At 41.7% G+C, this 18,801-nt stretch overlaps 1 protein-coding gene across 1 annotated transcript in view; it reads left to right on the plus strand.

Moving 5' to 3' along the window:
- The window catches only part of LOC122069685, a 16,516-nt gene extending 1,055 nt beyond the window's left edge, over positions 1-15,461 (plus strand). Inside the window, exon 2 of the mRNA XM_042633751.1 lies at positions 14,809-15,461. Within this exon, the coding sequence (XP_042489685.1) occupies positions 14,809-15,030 (222 nt within the window). The 3' untranslated portion in view covers positions 15,031-15,461. The remainder of the gene's footprint in view (positions 1-14,808) is intronic.
- The last annotated feature ends 3,340 nt before the right edge of the window (positions 15,462-18,801 follow it).

Consider the following 18,801-nt stretch of genomic DNA (forward strand, 5'->3'; position numbering starts at 1 on the left):
GGGAAGGGGGGATGAGGGAGATGGTGGTGGTGGTGGTGGTGGAGGCCCCAGGAGACAACAATGAGTTTGTTCCTTGGGGATATTTCGGACGGTGTTGTGCTGGTGATGCCAATTGTGGAGTTGACCTCTAAGAAGATGGTTTTCCAAATCTTATCGAAGGAATGGGAGTTGGAAGTCCATCTTTGGAGGTTGCGCTCCATCCAAATGTCCAAATGTGGTTTATAGCCACCGCAAAAGTGAGTTTCCCAATAGTATCACAAATGGTAGACCCGCCGAATGTCATGTCAACCCAGAGCCATTCCCTAGACAAGGGAAGGGTGGTTTTGTTGGACAGTCAGATGGTTCTGAGGGCTTTCTTCCAGATAGAGGAGGAGGGGGGCAGCAGAAGAAGAGGTGATTAACATCTTCAATACTATTCCAGCAAGGGTAACACGAGGGAGAAGCCTGGATGTGCCTATGGATGAGGAAAGATTGGGTGGGAAAACATTTGGAGAGGGCACGTCAAACAATGATGCTATGGCAGGGGATGTGGCCTTTGAACTATACGGTTTTGTGCCAGGGGACTATTGGGGATTTGATACGAATGAATTCCCAAGCTGAGGTCTATGTGAAGGAGCTCGTGGATGATGGGGTCTAAAGGACCATATCATTCCTGCCCTAGTGGCCAGGAGGAATGGGGGGGGGGGAGAGCTAACCAGAGGTCGGCGAGAGGAGGGGGGAACGGGGCTGGGACTAACCAACGGGGGAGAGGATAGAGGAGACCCTAGTAGATCTGGGGAGGCCAGAGGAGTAGATGGATCTCGGGGAGATGAGGTTGGCAATGATGCTGGAAGTGTGCCAAGGGTCAAGCCACAGGGAGGTAAAGGATCCATTACCAATGGAGTAAGAGAGACCTCTGAAAGCAATGGGTCTGGCTTTGAGGATAGAACACCAGATGGGGGAGGCATCGGGGGAGAGGGAGGTAATCCAAAGTGAATCAGTTTTCAGAAGAGGAGTAGATCCAAGAGACCCAGATGCTATGATGCTTTAAAGCAATTTTCCAAATGAGTTTAAGAGTGCCAACATAGTTGGTATCAACAATGGATCTGATGCCTAGCCCTCCTTACTCCTTAGGGGAGCAGGCTTTGGACCAGCTGATGGGGTGGAGGAATTTGGAGGATTATGTTCCTTTCCAAAGGAAGGAGCAGAGGAGGGAATCAATGGACTTAGCTATGGAAGCGGGGATGGAGAAGATTCCATTCCAGTAGAGGTATAAGGATTGGAGGACAGATTTGATGAGGACTAGGCGACCAACGTAAGAAAAAAGCTTGCCTTTCCAAAGTTGGAGCTTATTCCTGATTGAGTCAAGGATGGGGAGCAATGGTGGGCAGAGAGCTTGGAGGAGATGAGGGGGAGGCCGAAGTATTTAATCGGGAGAGAGCCAAGGGTGAATCTCGAGATGGCAAGAAGATGAGAGTAGTGAGTCTCAGAGACACCCGAGAGGAAGATGTTAGACTTGAGAAGGTTAATGCATAGGCCTGAAAGGGATTTGAAGAGATGGAGGGAGACCATGATGGAGGAGATGGATTACAAGTCAGCTTTGGAGAAGATCATAAGATCGTTTGCAAAGGCAAGGTGAGTGAGCCTGAGAGCCTTACACTTGGGGTGGGGGAGATAAGGTGAAGGTCAATGGAGAATTGGATGGATCGAGAGAGGACTTCGAGGGCAAGAGAAAAGAGGAAGGGGAGAGAGGGCAGCCTTGTCTGATACCCACCGTAGAAGAGAAGTAGCTAGCAGGGCTACCATTGACAAGGACGGAGAACCTAGGGGTGGATATCTAAGAGTGGATCCAATGGACGAAAGAGGGAGGGAAAGACATTTGAAGGAGAACTGTAGAAATGAAGTCCCATCGAATAGAATCAAATGCTTTGTGGATATCAATCTTGAGGAGAGCCGTGGAAGAGTGGGATTTACGATAAAAACACTTAACAATTTCATAACAAAGAATGATGTTAGCAATGCTTCTTCCGGCAATGAAGGCCGATTGGTTAGGGCTAACAAGAGAGTCAAAAACCTTCTAGATCTAGTTGGCCAAGATTTTGGCGATGAATTTGTAGAGGAAATTACAAAGGGAGATAGGCCTGAAGTCTCCCATTGAGTTTGCACCCTCTTTCTTGGGAATGAGACAGAGGAAGGTATGATTTATTCTAGAGATTTGGCTGGGATTGAGGAAGAAGCTTCTAATGGCAAAGATGAGGTCATCTTGAATGATGTGCCAGCAAGAGGAAAAGAATCTCATACTAAACCCATCAGGGCCAAGGGATTTGTTGGATTTATGGGAGAGGATTACGGGCAAGATCTCGTCATCAGAAGGGATGGCAGTGAGGGAGGGAATCAAGTTTGCGGGGACAAACTTGTTGAGCAGGTTAGGGGGGATGAGTGGAAGAGGGGGAGGTAGAGGGCGGGTGGAAGAGATTGTCAAAGTAGGAAACAACTTCGGCTTTAATCTCAGAAGGGGAGTTTAGATTCAGACCATAGGAAGAGATGAGGTTGGGGATGGAGTTGGAATGGTTCTTGGCTTGAGAGAACGATGGAAGAAGGCTGAGTTGGAGTCCCCTAGTTAAAGCCATTTGATCCTGGATTTTTGGCGAAGAAAGCTTTCTTCTTGTGCAAGAATAGAGGACAACTCGGAGGCTATAAGCTTTTCTTCCTCACCAAGGGAGGCATTAAGGATCTGAATCCTAGATTGGATAGAGTCAAGCTTCCTTTGGCAGTCTTTGACTCTTTCAAAAATGTTCCCAAAGGTGGAAGAGTTCCAGACCTTAAGAGCAGCTTTGACAATTTTAAGCTTTTTGGCAAACGCAATGAGGGGAGATGAAGAGACAAGAATTGGGATTGCTCAGGATTCCTTGACAATGGGAAGGAAGTCATTATGAAGAGCCCACATGTCGAAGAATTTAAAGGGTCAAATTAATTTAATTGGATGGGCTTAACATTAAGCTTATAACTAAAAATAAGGTAATTGGATGGAACATTAAAGGACTAAACAGTATTACTAAAGCATTGCCCAGGGATTTACCTTGGTGTTTTGGGGCATGTTGTTATGGCCTTAGACCACTCTAAGCAACTGCGCCGACACTTAGCACTCCCATTAGCACTAAGTCAGCCTTCCTCTACTCCTTTGAGGGACTTTGGGAAGAGAACAAGTGAACACAAGAGTGAGTTTGAAAAAATGAACTTGTATTGCACTAGAGAACTCTTGAGTACAAGCCTTGAGAGCTCACTTGTTTGGTTAGTTGGTCTCTTGGTGGATGCCTTTGCTAAATAAGGAAAAACCTATTTATAGGTACCCCAAGTTACAATGAATGGTTAGGATTTGTACAAAATCCAATGATTAGGAGAGTTATAGTCAAGGGAACTATAAGCTTCCCACCTCTTTGGTAGATATTTTGTAGAATTCTCCTACAAATATGTTCTACAAAATATCTCTTATAAATATCTAGAGTTACTACACTTTGGTAGAAGACTCTAGAAACTTAACCACTTAGCCCAGTGGTGATGGGCTTGAAGCTTGGCCCATGGGCCTATGTTGGGAGGGTCGTGACACTCTCCCCCACTTAAGTTTGGGATGCCCTCGTTGCAACCTCCTTGTGGTACTTCTGTTCACTAGCCACCTCGGCGTGCCAGTCGGCTCCCATCTCAGAGCTCTCCGGCCGCCCCTTCCACTTGACTAAATACTCTATGCGAGGAGGTACTTTGTGTCTCTGAATGATCCAATCAGAAACTATTCGATCAACCTTCCTCTCGTAAGGAGTAATGGCTATTGGGGCTCTCGTCATAGTCCCATAACTTGAGCCTCCTACAACGTCAACTGGTTGTCTCCTTTTTCTCACTCTCCTTGTCCTCTTCTTGGCGTCTTGCCCTTCCGTGCATGGGCAAGTAAGCTCTTAGCCATTGGATGGTGTTGGAGACCTCCTTTGGTCCCGATGTTCGTCTCGACCCCTTGAGCATCAAGTATGGGACAACTTGGGAGTTGACATCCTTGAGCCATCCTCCGTGGACCCCCTTAGTCCAAGTTTCTTTGCCTCCTCCGTTGAGACAAAGTTGTGGGTGGCTCCCGTATCCACCATTGCTTGTGTGGGCTTCCTTATGATGTACTCCTCCACTTATATCAGCCCCTCTTGAGAGTTAGGGGCCTCAACCTCCGCCTTGGCCTTGTTGACACCTGGCTGCATTGGGGACCCCGTGCAAGGTGGCTCTTCTTCTTGGCCCTCTTCCTCCGATAAGGCATTGAGAGCTTTCCTTTCGGGGCAATCCATAGCCCAATGTAGCTCATTGCACAAGAAGCACTTGTCTCTAGAAATAAACTTATCCCTCTTGTCACACTTGTGCCTTAGTGCATTCCCTTTAGACGCATCATGAGAGGTGGTGGCTTCCTCTGCCGCTGCCCTCCTACTCGTGGCCCAACTGTCACATACTTCTACGATGCGAGCCTCCACCTTACCTAACACCTCACACACTTGAGCCTTGAATGTGGCAACCATCTCCTCTTGGTTATATACTGTGGTGCTGAAAACACCTTGTAGGGACTCCTTGAGCTCCCCCATCTAGCCATCAAGCTCGTCCCTGAGCTCCACCACGTGGCCTTCGAGCTCCTCCCCACTTTGCTCCGCAACATCGAGGCACCCCATTGCCTCGGCCAATGCTAGCTCCCCTTGAGCTAAACGAGGATCCATAGCAAGTTAGGAACACCAACGTCCACAAACTTGTCTTTGCTCCTTCTTTGCTTCCTTGTGTTGAGGTTGGTCTCCCTTCTACGGTTTTGGATCGCCTATCACTTATCCCACAAGCTTGGCTCCCTCGCAACCGAAGCTCTGATACCACACTTGTCACGACCTTAGACTACTCTAAGCAACTGCGCTGGCACTTAGCACACCCATTAGCACTAAGTTAGCCTTCCTCTACTCCTTTGAGGGACTTTGGGAAGAGAACAAGTGAACACAAGAGTGAGTTTGAAAAAATGAACTTGTATTGCACTAGAGAACTCTTGAGTACAAGCCTTGAGAGCTCACTTGCTTGGTTGGTTGGTCTTTTGGTGGGATGCCTTTCCCAAATGAGGCAACACCTATTTATAGGCACCCCACCCCAAGTTACAATGAATGGTTAGGATTTGTACAAATGTCACATATCCAATGGTTAGGAGAGTTCTAGTCAAGGAAACTAGAAGCTTCCCACCTCCTTAGTAGATATTTTGTAGAATTCTCCTTCAAATATGTTCTACAAAATATCTCTTATAAATATCTAGAGTTACTACACTTTGGTAGAAGACTCTAGAAACTTAACCACTTAGCCCAATGGTGATGGGTTTGAAGCTTGGCCCGTGGGCCTATGTTAGGCGGGTTGTGACAATGTCCTGACTTATGCATGACTTGCATGTTAGCAGAGAGTTGGTCATCTATGCTCCTCTTGTTTTCCTTTAGAAGGGAAATAAATAAAATCTATTTTGTAATTATTTTCTTTTTCTTTCAAGAAAGATTGAGATTTCAAATAAAATTGATGCACTTTACCTTAGAATTTTTTTTTTCTTTTTTGGATGAATAAATAATTCATTACCAAGAGGAGAAGAATATACAAGGGGGGAAATCTTAAGCTAACAAAGAGAAGGCAGCCTGAGGGGAACCGCAAACCACAATCAAAAGAACCAAAACAAAGCCAACAACTGAAAAAAAAAAAAAAAAAAAAAGAGGGGGGGAAGCTAGCAACATCAGGAGGGCTGGATGAGGTCAACCTACAGGTTCCAAGAAGTAATGATGTGAGTTTTTTTGGGAGATAGGGATGAGGCGGGGGTGAAGGGCATGAAGGCCGTGGGCTTTAGAGGTAACATCAAAATAGATTGCTTTCCAAATCATGTTTGGGAATCTAGATTTGTGGTCCATCTACGAATGTTATGCTCCATCCAGAGATGGTTAATAGTAGCACAAAAAGCCAGTTTGTCGACAGTGTCACAAATGGAAGGGCCAGAGAATGTTATGCCAATCCAGATACATCCTCTGTCAAAAGGGAGGATAGGCTTGAATTCGGCCAACATTTGGAGAGGACAATTTTCCAAACAAGGGAAGAGAAGGGGCAGGAGAAGAAAAGGTGGGAGATATCTTCTACCCCTAAGGGACAAAGACAACATGAAAGATTAACAGGGATCAGACGGTGGATGAGGAAGGATTGTGTGGGGAGACGGTTAGATAGACATTGCCATAGGGTAAAACTGTGACCCTTAAACTAGACCAATTTATGCCACGGGACAACCGGAGAAGGGATACAAATGTGGGACTAAGCAGAGGCAGAAGAGAAGATTCCATTGGGGGAGGGGAGCCAACTGTATTTGTCTTCCCTTCCTCTATGACCAGGGGAAGAGGGGGGAGAGAAGACCAGATATTAGCAAGAGGAGGGGGAGAGGAAGTGGGGACCAACTATTGGGAAAGAGGATGGAGGAGACCAATGCATTAACAGGGAGATCTGATGAGTAGATGACTCTGGGAGTTAGCAGATGATATAGAATACCCAAAGGATGCCAATGGTCTTTCCAAAGGGAGATAGACTGACCATTTCCTATGGAGTGGGAAATGGCAGTGAGGGCAATGGGTCTGTGCTCAAGAATCTTCCTCCAGATCCAGGAGGCATCAGAAATGGAAGGGGTTGTCCAAAGGGAATTGTGCTTGAGCAGACCAGAGAGAATCCAATCAACCCAAATGCTTTTGTGTTTAGACACAATTTTCTAAATAAGCTTAAGGACACCAATCAAATTGGCATCCTTTATTCTCCTAATCCCTAATCCTCCTTCAGCTTGGGGAGACAAGCCTTCTTCCAGCTGAGAGGCTTGAGGAATCTGGAGGACTCAGAGCCTTTCCAAAGGAAGGAGCAAGGAATTCCCTCAAAATACTTAATCACCGACGCAAGGAGGATGAAGGTACTGGACCAATATAGATACATAGATTGAAGGACCAATCTGATCAAGGTGAGGCGGTCGGCAAAAGAGAGGAGCTTACCTTTCCAAAGCAGAAGCTTTTTCCAGAGATGGTCAAGCAAGGGGGGTAGTGATGGGCTGAAAGTTTGGAGAAAATGAGGGAAAGATCCAAATATTTAGCAGGTAGGGAACCCAAAGGGATGCCCGAGATGCCGTGAAGGATTTCCTTGGCTTCAGGAGAGATACCAGAGAGAAAGATGTTGGACTTAAGGAGGTTGATTTTGAGACCCGAAAGAGTTTCAAAGGTGTGGAGAGTAGACATGATGGTGGAGATGGAAAGAAAATCAGCCTTGGAGAAAAACATGATATCGTCAACAAAAGCCAAGTGGGAGAGGAGGAGAGCTCATTCGTAATAAAGCCCCAAGCCCCAATGGCTTCAGAATGGGATTCTTCTCCGCCTGCTGGAATACTATTCATAATGACCTCATTCTGGCTATGCATAGTGTCTTCTATAACCCAACTCAAATTGGTAGGATTAACCATACCTTCTTCTGCCTCATCCCTAAGAAGGAGGTGCGATCTCCATGAATGACTTCAGACCCATCTATCTTTGCAATCTTCTCTATAAATTCATTGCCAAAATTCTTGCCAATAGGATTTAGAAAGTCATTGATTCTTTTGTCAGTCCCAACCAATCTGCCTTCATAGAGGGTAGGAGCATTGCTAACAATATTATCCTCTATCATGAGATTTTCTGAGGTTTTGATCGCAAGACTCACTCCCCGGCTGCCCTCCTCAAGATTGATATTCACAAAGCTTTTGACACGATAAGCTGAGACTTCATTTCGAATGTTCTCCTCCAAATGGCCTTCCCGGATTCATACAAGCTAGGCTATGCAAAACCTTTCCAAGACAAATTGATGGGTAAGCTCCTCGAATTACTAAAAATGGCATCAGTTCATGTAGTCTATTTTATTGGTTTAATTGAATTCTTCACAACTCTAGCCTCATACCGCTTTAGCCCATGTGGCTGGGAGTTACTTGTTCTCTCAAAACCAGAATCGTGGACTGTTTTTGGGATGGCTTGGGCTGCTCCTTGGTCAAAGCTTGGTCAAAGACTCAAAACAACTTCATTTCCTTTTAATGTAAGTCTTTGTTCGTTAGACAAAGACATTGTAATATCTTAGGGAACAAGCCTTTCTTTCTTGTAAAAGGCTCCTATATAGTTTCTATTTTCTTAACTCTCTATTTTCAGTTTTAGAAGGTTGTAGCTATAAAGCAAGGGGACTTGCTGGGTTCCCCACACGATTTGAGTGAATGAAAATTGAATGTTTGCTTTGTGCAATGTTGAGATGTGAAGGGCAGTGAGGTGAGATAGCCATCTATCCCCTATCTTCTCTCTCTTCTCTACTCAATACCCAATTTGTCCCTGTTTGAGCCTCGTTTCTGATCATTGAGACTGACTGAGAGCTATTTTTGATCTGCTGTTCATTAACTATATCTTCTACAAGTGATCTCAAGCTGCTACTGCCAACGTAGATCATTGAAGGAGATTTTTCCACACCTGCAGCATCCAATTTTGGGGGTTTTTCTCTAAAACCCTACTGCAGGTCGATCAACCCATCTAGTGGACCATTAAGGCTGATGTTTGGAGGATCAGATCAGCATGCCAAGACCCCCCATTCGCCAGGGAATTGGCCTAATTTGAGGTCTGGTTTATGAGATCCTGAAAATCTCCCATTCTTTGACCTAATTCAAGAATTGTCACAACTTCAGATTCAGCCGTCACTGTAGGAAAATATTTTGAGTTCTGATTCCCATCATTGATCCCTCCACTCAATGGTAATACCTCCCCATTCCCTTGAGTGTTGGTGTGCTTATTGATATCAGTTTATTTTTCTGAAATTTAAGCCCTATTCTTGGCTTGCAATAGGAGTTATTCGTTGCTTCCTAGTGTAGTATTTTTCTGGGCCTTGGGGTTATTTCCTAGATGTGTAGGGTACTGTTGAGGTTCAAGGGACTGTTATACTTACTGTTTTCTTGCTTCTGAGTTATATACATATACTGTTACAAGTCTGAAGTCAGTAGTTATTGTGGTGTTATCTGTGATCCTATCCAGGTTTTGGGTAGCTTTTACCTAGCCTTACATTAAACTGTTATGAAACATGAAATTCATGGTGGACAAGTGCCCTTCTACTGCAAGCTCATGAGAACTGTTCCACAACATGCCTGCACGCAAGTGCAAAGTGGTGCAGATAAATCATATAAATTGGCTTTTCTTTTTATTGGAAATAAGATTTAGATTGGGTCTTTAATCCAATGGTTCTTCTTTGTAATGCCCCCCCCCTTTTTTTGGGTGAATAAATAATTCATTACTAAAAAGAAGAAAACTTACAGCCCCTATAGAGGGGAAGGGGAGAGAAGAACAGAACCCAGACTCAAATAGGGGGCTATTCTTGATGATGGAGCTGGACAGCTCCTAGGAATTTACAATATAGCTATTTCTAGGGGAGGGACTACAAGTGGAAGAGACTCGAGAAATCTTGGCCTTGACGACAAAGGAGATGGACCCACAAATCTTATCGAGAGAGCGAGAGTTGGTAGTCCATTTCCTATGATTTCTTTCCTTCCAGATCTGATTTATTGTTGCACAGAAGGCGAGCTTTCCCACAGTATCACAAATAGACTTCCCCTGAAAAGTCATATCCACCCAAATTCATTCTCTATGGAATGGAAGAATTCTTTTGTTGATTGGCCAACAATTGGCAAGGATCCCTTTCCAGATAAAGGAGGAGACAATGCAGTGAAGAAGAGATGTTCGATACTCTCCAGTTCATTGCCGCATAGGATACACATAGGGTCCGCTGGAATGCCTTTGCGAATGAGGAATGATGAGTAGGCAAGGAATTTGTGAATGCTTTCCAAGTCGTGAAACTTTGACGGGGGATGTGATGCTTGAACCAGATGAGATTGTGACAAGGGGAAGGCTGACCATGATTCCTAACAAACTCCCAAGCAGCCTTTGAAGAGAAGAGCTTTGAGGAGGAAGGTAACCTGAGGATAGAATCCGCTATAAGGGCATGCTTAGGCAAACCGGAGCTATAGATTGTTATGGCAGGTATGGCATGATAGAGAATTCCTTTGGGGTGCTAGGGGTTGAGCCAAAGGAAAGTGTTAGTCCCGTCACCAATCTGAGAGGAGATGGCTGCTGAGATAGAGGGGCGAATAGCAATGATAAAGAGTTAGATCGAAGCAGGCTCTTGTAGATCCAGTCAATCCATATGCTTTTCTTTTTTACGACAATATTCCAAAGAAGCTTGATGATACCAGCCGAGTTAACATCCTTGATTCGTCTCAAGCCTAAGCCCCCTTTTGCTTTAGGAACGCAAACTGCGGCCCAACTAATAGGGTGGAGAAATCTGGAACAATCATTTCATTTCTAAAGGAAAGAGGCAAATATGGACTCAAGCTTGGAGATGATGGATTTTGGCAACCCATATATGCCCGACCAGTAGATATAAGAAGCTTGAAGGATAGATTTGATGAGTTTTAATCGACCAGCAAAGGAGAGGAGCTTCCCTTTCCAGAGTTAGAGACGCTTCTGATGAGGTCAAGCATAGTAGTACAGTGATGAGCTGAAAACCTAGCAGGAACAAGAGGCATCCTAAGATACTTTACAGGAAGGGGGGCCCATAGAAAACCTGGTCTGCTCAAGCAGAGATGCTTTGGAAAAGTCAGGGATCCCAGCCAAAAAGATGAGGGACTTTGCAGGATTGATACGCAGCCCAGACATAGCAGCAAATTGGTTCAAGCAAAGCATGATGGTTTCAAAAGAATAAGAATCTGATTTGGAGAATACCATCAAGTCATTAGCAAAAGCGAGGTGAGTGAGCTTGACAGCCTTGCACTTGGGATGGCAGAGATAAGGTGCTGATCAGTGGCCACTTGCAGGCTTCTAGAGAGACCAGCATTGTACACGAATTTCGAGTCAATTTCCTTTATAGACTTCTACTGGGCCTATAATATGGGTAGAGGCTAAGCTTATGGGATTAATTAGTTAAGTATCTTTATTTTTATTTTTATTTTAATGTTATTAAATGTTTTAATTAGGCTGGATTATGATTCTGTGAGTACAGTCCTGTTTTCTGTCAATTTCCTTTATATCTAACTGCGTTAGTTAGATAAGGATTGGGTTCGGCCTTTCCTTTTTAGTGTTTAAGTCTGTTTTTATGTCTTCTATATAAGTAAGGTGGACCAGCATTGTACACGGATTTTTGATTAATGAAAAGCTTTGTTTTTGCTGCCTATTGTGGTGTGCTCTCCTTCCCTTGTGTGTGATCAAGGTCGGCTGGTGTTTGATCCAACCAAATGCCTTGTGGTGGGAAGCTGGGGTGCATTGCTCTCGCTCTAGTTCTCTCTAAGGTATTGTTGACACTGATATCTCTGCAATCTGTCCATATATGATCTTTGAACTTCTTCAATCGAATCACCATTAGACTTGTTAGTTTAAAAATGAGATCCATATACTTGATCACAGTTCTGATTTGAGTCCCCAGTAATCGATCTTGTCTATTATCAGATTATATTTTCAATTTCAGAATCTGTGGATTAATTACAGTAATCCTAATCTTACTAGCACTGTTTGATTTTGGTAGATTGGTAGATTGGTGATATTGATTTTTCTTTTCTGTCCACAGAATTCTTCAATTGAAAGTTTTCTCCTCCTTAATCTGTCTTCAATTTCAGATTTTGTTGAGTAGTCGATAGAGCTCTTCTTCGATTAGGATCTCAGATTCTGTTGGGTACTCGATAGAGTCCTTCAATTGGGATTTTTTTAATGAGTTTGATTGTTGAATTCGATACCTTGTCATTACTGGTCTGATTTGTTTGAGAGTGATACCATAACATCAGTTTTGCTTGGGGATTCTAATCCTGCTGTCTGATTGGTATTCTGATTTGTGAATTGAATTTTCTACCCTTCTCCTAGTCCAACTGGGATTTCTATTATATTCTGATCCAACCATTGGATCTTGCTGAACCTTTCAACAACCGTTTGATTCATTAATAGATCTCGACTTGAATCTTCGGTCCATTTGACAGCTGGATTTTGTTCTATTATATTTCGTTAAAAAACTACTTGCGTATATCTCCGTTTTTTGGTCCTGTTTTGGTAATGTTTTAGTTCTCTAAGCCAGTGCAAGGTTCAAGAACTTGTTTCATTTAGGTGGTTTCAAAATCACCGAAATACCAACATTTCACCGAAACAATGTACTTTTTCCATGATTTTCGTTTGGCCATTTTGGGGTCTAATGGCCGAAATGAGCAAAACGAAATGACCGAGATTTCTATGAAATAGTGCATTTTTTTGGGCTGAAATGAGTGAAATTTCAAAACGAAATTACCAAAATTGTGTCTTTTTGTGTTTCGTAGGCAATTTCATTTCGGTAAAAAAAAAAAAAAAAAACCGAAATATCTGAGATTTTGGCGAGATATTGACAAGTTTTCGAACCATGCCAGTATTACATTAAGTGGTATCAAAGCTATGACGGAGAACAATTTATAGACTCCAGGCCACTTGATCTGATGAATAAAGTATTGGAGATGTTAAAACAATTATCTGATCTGTTGACAGCAATGGAAAACTAAAATACTACATCTATACAAGGTAGTTATGCACTGCTTGAAGGTGAGGCAAGATGTCCGACACATTCTATACAAAGTTTAAGATTCATTTTGTTTAGGTGTTTTTGTGGTTTCAAAACCAACGAAATACCGAAAATTCGGCGACAAAACAGTATACTTTTTTCCATGTGTTTTGCTTGGTCATTTTGGAGGCTAATGGCTGAAGTGGCTGAAATTAGAAAAACAAAATGTCTGAGATGGCCGAAATGATGCATTTTTGGGCCAAAATGAATGAAAATTTGAAACGAAATGACTGAAGTATAACCGAAATTATGTACTTTTGTGTTTCGTATACCATTTTGTTTCGGTAAAAAAAAACCCAATATATTCGAGATTTCGACGAGATATCGCGGAGTTTTCGAACCATGATTCTATAGTGAACAACCACACTCAGGGGTTCATAAATAGAAAGCTACCTATTGGTTCAACTGTTAATAAAACCGTGATAAGACAAAGGGAGTACATCTGAAAACAACACCTTCTATAGGAGGGCTGATGTTACTACAATGGAGGTGAAGCCAGAAGTTCCCTACTTTGCTCGACAAACATGGTTATTCCTTGATTGGTTAGATTCTCCAGAGGAATATTTTGACTACTACAACTTGACGGAGGACCAGAAGCTTAGATTTGTTTACTTGCGATTGATTGGTCATGCAAAAGATTGCTCAAAGTTAGAGACGAACCTAGGCTTTGCGATGAGATGAAAGAAAAGAACCCACCTGACCATATCCAAAGGAAGTTCGCCCTTCGACAATATTACCACCAACATGCATTTGAGGCTGAAGAGAACTTGAAGCAGCCATATATAAAGATAGTTCACAAGTTGGAGAGTGTTGGAAATCTGACACCAACAATGTTAAGGCAAAGACTGAAATCAAATTTACATTGTCGAAGGAATTGAAAGAGCACCGGTCAAAGAAAATGAGCCTGAAGTTGTAGAAAAAGTCAGAGTGATCACAGTGAGTTGTGATGATAAAGAGGAGACATTGCTTGAGGCTTCAAAGACAGAAGGTCAATAGGTAGAAGAATCTACTGAAGGGGTCTACATTGAAGAGATCAAAGTAGCAAAGCCGAAACAGTTGGCAAGGACCAACACCTCACAATTAAGAGGTCATGAGTTCAACTCTCCTTGGGGCCTCCCTATTAAAAACAAAAAGCTTCCTAAATACCACTGTCTTTGGGAAAGACTCCAATTCAGGCCAGTTTGTAAAGATAATTCGGCCACCCCGGCCCGACCTTTTGGGGGGATTATTAGCCTTGCTGAAACAGACCTAAATAACAGGTCCGGCCGTCTTTTTAACCTCTGACAATATATACAGTGCAGATCACCAGACAGGAATCTCTTTCTTCAACCTCAAAGGTTTCCTTGATGGCCTTCTATGAATTTGTCGTGATGCGTACTTATCTGACACATGGCAGCACCATTGGTGCTCAAAGTTTATGGCCATGTTCACCTCATCATCTATTAGTGTGTAATTCATCCAAATCCAATTTCCCACATGAAGATGTGATCATTTGAAACAAAATTGGAATCTCAACTTTGATAGTTTTAGTTAACCCTTGAAAATACAAGGATGAAGGATAAATACTCAGTAATTGGTGGGCTATATGGTTGAGAGGCAAATCCAAATTCAACACATGGCTAATCCATGATATATAATTTTATCGAACTGTTGTTTTAATCCTCCACGTGGTTCAAACTGGTGGACTGTGCAGATAAGTTTATCTTTACTGAATTTTCAAGTGATATTTCTTTATTAAAAGAATCTGGAGTTTCTAAAATAAAAAAGAACAAAAGAAAAGAAAAAGAATCCTGACTAAAACCCCGAATCCTTGGAAGAGCTAAAGCTTTTCACATGCATGCTTTGTCATCCATTCAATTAAGCTGGGTCTTGCTGAAGTAGGTATTGGCATATTATTCTCATTTTTTTTGTGTAAGATTATTCCACCCCCCTTACGGTTTGGGATTCATTCCCAAGTCTCTGCTATCAACTGCTGGAGACTTTACCACCAAAGCCATACTATTATTATCTTAAGCTTTTGTTTTTATTTTTTTTGGGGGGGGGGGGGGCGGGGTGGGAGGGAGGGGTTTGCCAGGGGGTGATATTCAAATTCTTTTAGTTACGCCTCTGTCTGCTTCAGTTTAAACCAGAATTTATGTCTTTGGCATCTTTGTATTTTAACAGGAAGCTGGTATTAGCGGATTGAGCAGCAAAACACATATGAAGATAATGCTGAAATGGATGAGGGGAAGGAATATGCTGAAGCTTCTATGCAATCATGTGGGTTCCAGTAAGAAATTTCTCCTCTCTACACCTGAAGGGTCGCTGACTGCTGGACAATCAGTGACCTTGAAACCAAAGCTGGAAACCGAAAAGCCTTCATTGAAGAGGAAACAGAAAATTTAATGAAATAAATACTTGCTCAATGGTTAGTAACAACAATCCTTTCCATGATGAATGACAGTCGTTGAATGGGCTCGATTACTCTCCTTTGCTGAGTATAACATCCAATTTGTTTTGGTTTGAACTGTTAGATGGTTTGATCTCTTGGTGTTGGTTTGAATTCATATGCTTAGGAATTGGATGTAGCTTTTGGTCTGAGGTTAGTAGTTAGAATGGGTTTACATGACCATGTACCATGTACAGAGCTGCATGATCTGTTGTACCTTAAGATGCACAGGAGTTGGAGCAACTGATCTCTTTCCCACTGTGCAGATTAGGTATAACCTCATTGGATGCTGCTGCCATGATTTATCTTTTTGATATTTTTTGGTAATAATCTTTTTGATGACTTGATACTACCACTAATTGAGACCATGACTTATCTTGTTGATGAATTGATACTACCAGTAGACCACGATATGTACTATGGGCACCACATTTATACTGCTCCATCACTGTTGCACCCGAATATGTAGGTGTTTGGATCATATTTTCTCTTTCCCTGAGGTAGTTCGGAAGTTAACCTGATCAAATGATAGAACCAGAAACCAAGGTATGGTTGCGAAAAAAATTATATGAAGTGAAATGAAATATGAATACAGATTTACACCTTTTAATCTAGGATCCCAAGAGCAGCAGAATTCCGGCTAATAATAGATTAATTGGACTGAAATTAATGGCAATAAGGCTTCCCATACGGCTGATTAGAAAAGTTCATATGGCTGTTTAGAACGTTTCTTCTTAATGGCCACACCTAGTTTTGCCACGTGGAAGAGTGATCTATAAAATTTGACCGTTTGATTTTTGGGAGACTCTCAGCTTCAAATTCAACCATTAACTTTCTCATATGAGGCCATTTTGTCTCATATATGTCCATCATCCACTAATAAGACTTTTGCACTCTTGTTATAGTCCCATTATTTTCAAGTCATTGTTTTGTCACTTTGTAAACTCGGATTAGTATGAAATTTGGCTATTGAGCAAGATCTATATGCCCTCCTTCATGTTTGTCGGAAAACTAGTAATCTGGGTCCTATATAATATACCTGGAGATGTGAACACTATGGCTCATATTGCTACCAATTGAGTCTCTACCTCCCCCCTCCCCCTTCCCCTTTTTTTTTTTCAAGCTCCATGTTGGCCTGCTCCTTGGGCATAATTCAAGCTTTGCTTTAGTACCACCCGAGAATGAAAAAAAGGTGGGAATCTGCTTTTCAATGTATATGTGACAAAACTGTCACAGGATAAGTTACAGAGCTGCTGTCAAGGAATTGTCTGCTACATATGTATGTAACTGTATTTCTCTTTAGTATGCTTATTTCTTTTCAGTCATTTAAAAAAAAAAAAGTTATAAAGCAGCCATTTTTATGTACAGTGTGTATTCATCGTAATTTCATTGGAAATACAAAATTCCCACCACTTTCTCCAGAGTTTGGGTTGAAAGATCTTGCATTGCACAGAGAACATTCTTGACTACCTTGTCTAAACCTAGCTAGCATAACACTCACAGTGCTCAACACCCATACTGCAAGAGACATTGTGAAACGGAACTGTGTCGACTTCCCTTGTTATAACCTATCAGGCTACACTCGTGTCTTACTTTCTTCATTGAAACTTTAACTACGCATGGTCCTCCAGCATTCCCACACATTCGCATGGTCCTCCAGCATTTCCAGATTCAAACTGATAGCACCTGCATCACCTGAGTGCTTCTCTACGTGGCATGGTTGAAGGTGGCTGACGCCGGTTCAAACTGGCTTGTATAGGATGGATGTGCGCTTTTATTTCTCAAAATATATATTTTTAATCCTTTTTACACTTGTTTTGTACAGAAATGCCAATAATATCGGCTAGGGATCAGTATTGGCTGAGGCCGATACCAATACAGATCACCAATGCCGTTAACTAAAACCATGCTCAATTAAGGCATTTCTTCTGGAGAATGCCTCGATAATCCTTATGCTTGTATTCCTTCCCTCAAAAAACTGTTAGAATCCTATATCTGAATTGTTCATGACGTTTTTTGAAAAAAAAAATTAAAGTTTTCTCCTCCATTTGACTGCCTGTTACATACATACATAGTGATACATCTGAGATGGTAGAATGGCTGGACCTATCTGTAGGGTACTATCACAGCTAGGTATCTCATTTTGCATCCATAGCTGAGGCAACTTTGGTAAACGGTAGATCAATTGCTGCCAGTTTTTGTACATGATTAATCTTGTGTAGTCCTCTCTTTTTCTTTACTAATCAAAAAAAGAATGGATGATTGGATGCAGATTATGTTGTAAATTTGTTGACAAAAAAGAATGGTCAATCACACTGACAAAGAATCTGGAATCGACGAATCATTTAAAATGGCATTGATTTCTTAGGATATGTTTTTTTATTGCATTTAGGATAATGAAAGCACCGAAACCCTGAGTCTCAGGATCAGCATACAATTAGGTGAAATACCCACTGTACTTGTCCTGGAATTTTGGTTTTCACACCCGGCGAGGAAATTTGATGTCAGAGTGAAGCTACAACAAATTCCCCCAACTGAAAATACATTATCTATTGAAAAAACGAGGAAAACCAAGGAAAACCTCTCCTGTCTTCGGTGATAAAAAACAATATCATCTATTCCTTTACTTGCAGCTACCAACTCCACCACCTCCCCAAACCACCCATCCACCCTTGAAAAAAAAAAAAAAAAAAAAAAAAAATGAAGGGTATTGTGAAATATGGAAAATGTTCTCGGTTAGTTGGAGTGAGCCATTTTGCACACACAACTTACTTCACCGACATTTATTTATTAGAGCCCAGACTCTCTGAACATATTGTCCACATTATAGTCTCATCATCATAAATTAATTTTCAGATCAATTTGATCGATACATGTGTCAATGCAGCCCAAACTTAATGGATATATTATTCACCTATCATCTAGTTATCAATTAATTTTCAGATCAATGATATTTCTGCATGTACCAATGCAATGCTTTTAAGATTTATTTAAAAAAAAACAAGTTCATTTAAGAACTGAGAGCAATTGAAAAAAAAATAATAATAATAATACATATTGCATCATATAATTGAGACAAACCTTAACAAATATGACATGTGACCCATCCAAGAGGCTTCCCATCCATTTTAACGCTCAAAATACCAAATTGCTAGTGGATGGAAATTGCTTTCCACTGTCCATGTAGTAAATGTTTTTCCTTAACATATTAAGTTTTTCAAGCTTTTAGACAACCATTATTAATTATCATAAAATTTTTAGGCAAAATGTCCCGTGCACAGCCGAGCACGGTCTTGTTCCCCTCTCACAAGAGGGGCTCGAATTGACTAAATTCCCCTATTTGACACTTCATAATCGGCCGTAAACAAAAACTCACCACAAAATTCTATTATATTTTTTATTAAATAGTTCCTTTCCCTTCTGTAACCAGATGGGGTCATGATAATCTGAAACAATCTCCTGCTGCTAATTACAAAATGAGATACAAAATCTTGGAAGTGACTTCCAACAAAATTAGCAAAACAAGACCATATTGAGTTTTTGCCCAAAAAAAAAAATTTATAATAATAAATGAACTGCTCGTCACAATAATACCATCAAGATTTCTTTCCAATATACAACGATAGGTCAAAAGTATGTGGATGGGGTGGTTTTCGCACTGGCATATGATTATAGGTCCATTTGCAAGTTTGAAAACGGTAAGAAGGGGGTGGCGTGGGGGGGGGGGG

The sequence above is a fragment of the Macadamia integrifolia genome, unplaced genomic scaffold (genome assembly GCF_013358625.1).
Source record: "Macadamia integrifolia cultivar HAES 741 unplaced genomic scaffold, SCU_Mint_v3 scaffold69, whole genome shotgun sequence".
Classification (NCBI taxonomy): Eukaryota; Viridiplantae; Streptophyta; class Magnoliopsida; order Proteales; family Proteaceae; genus Macadamia; species Macadamia integrifolia.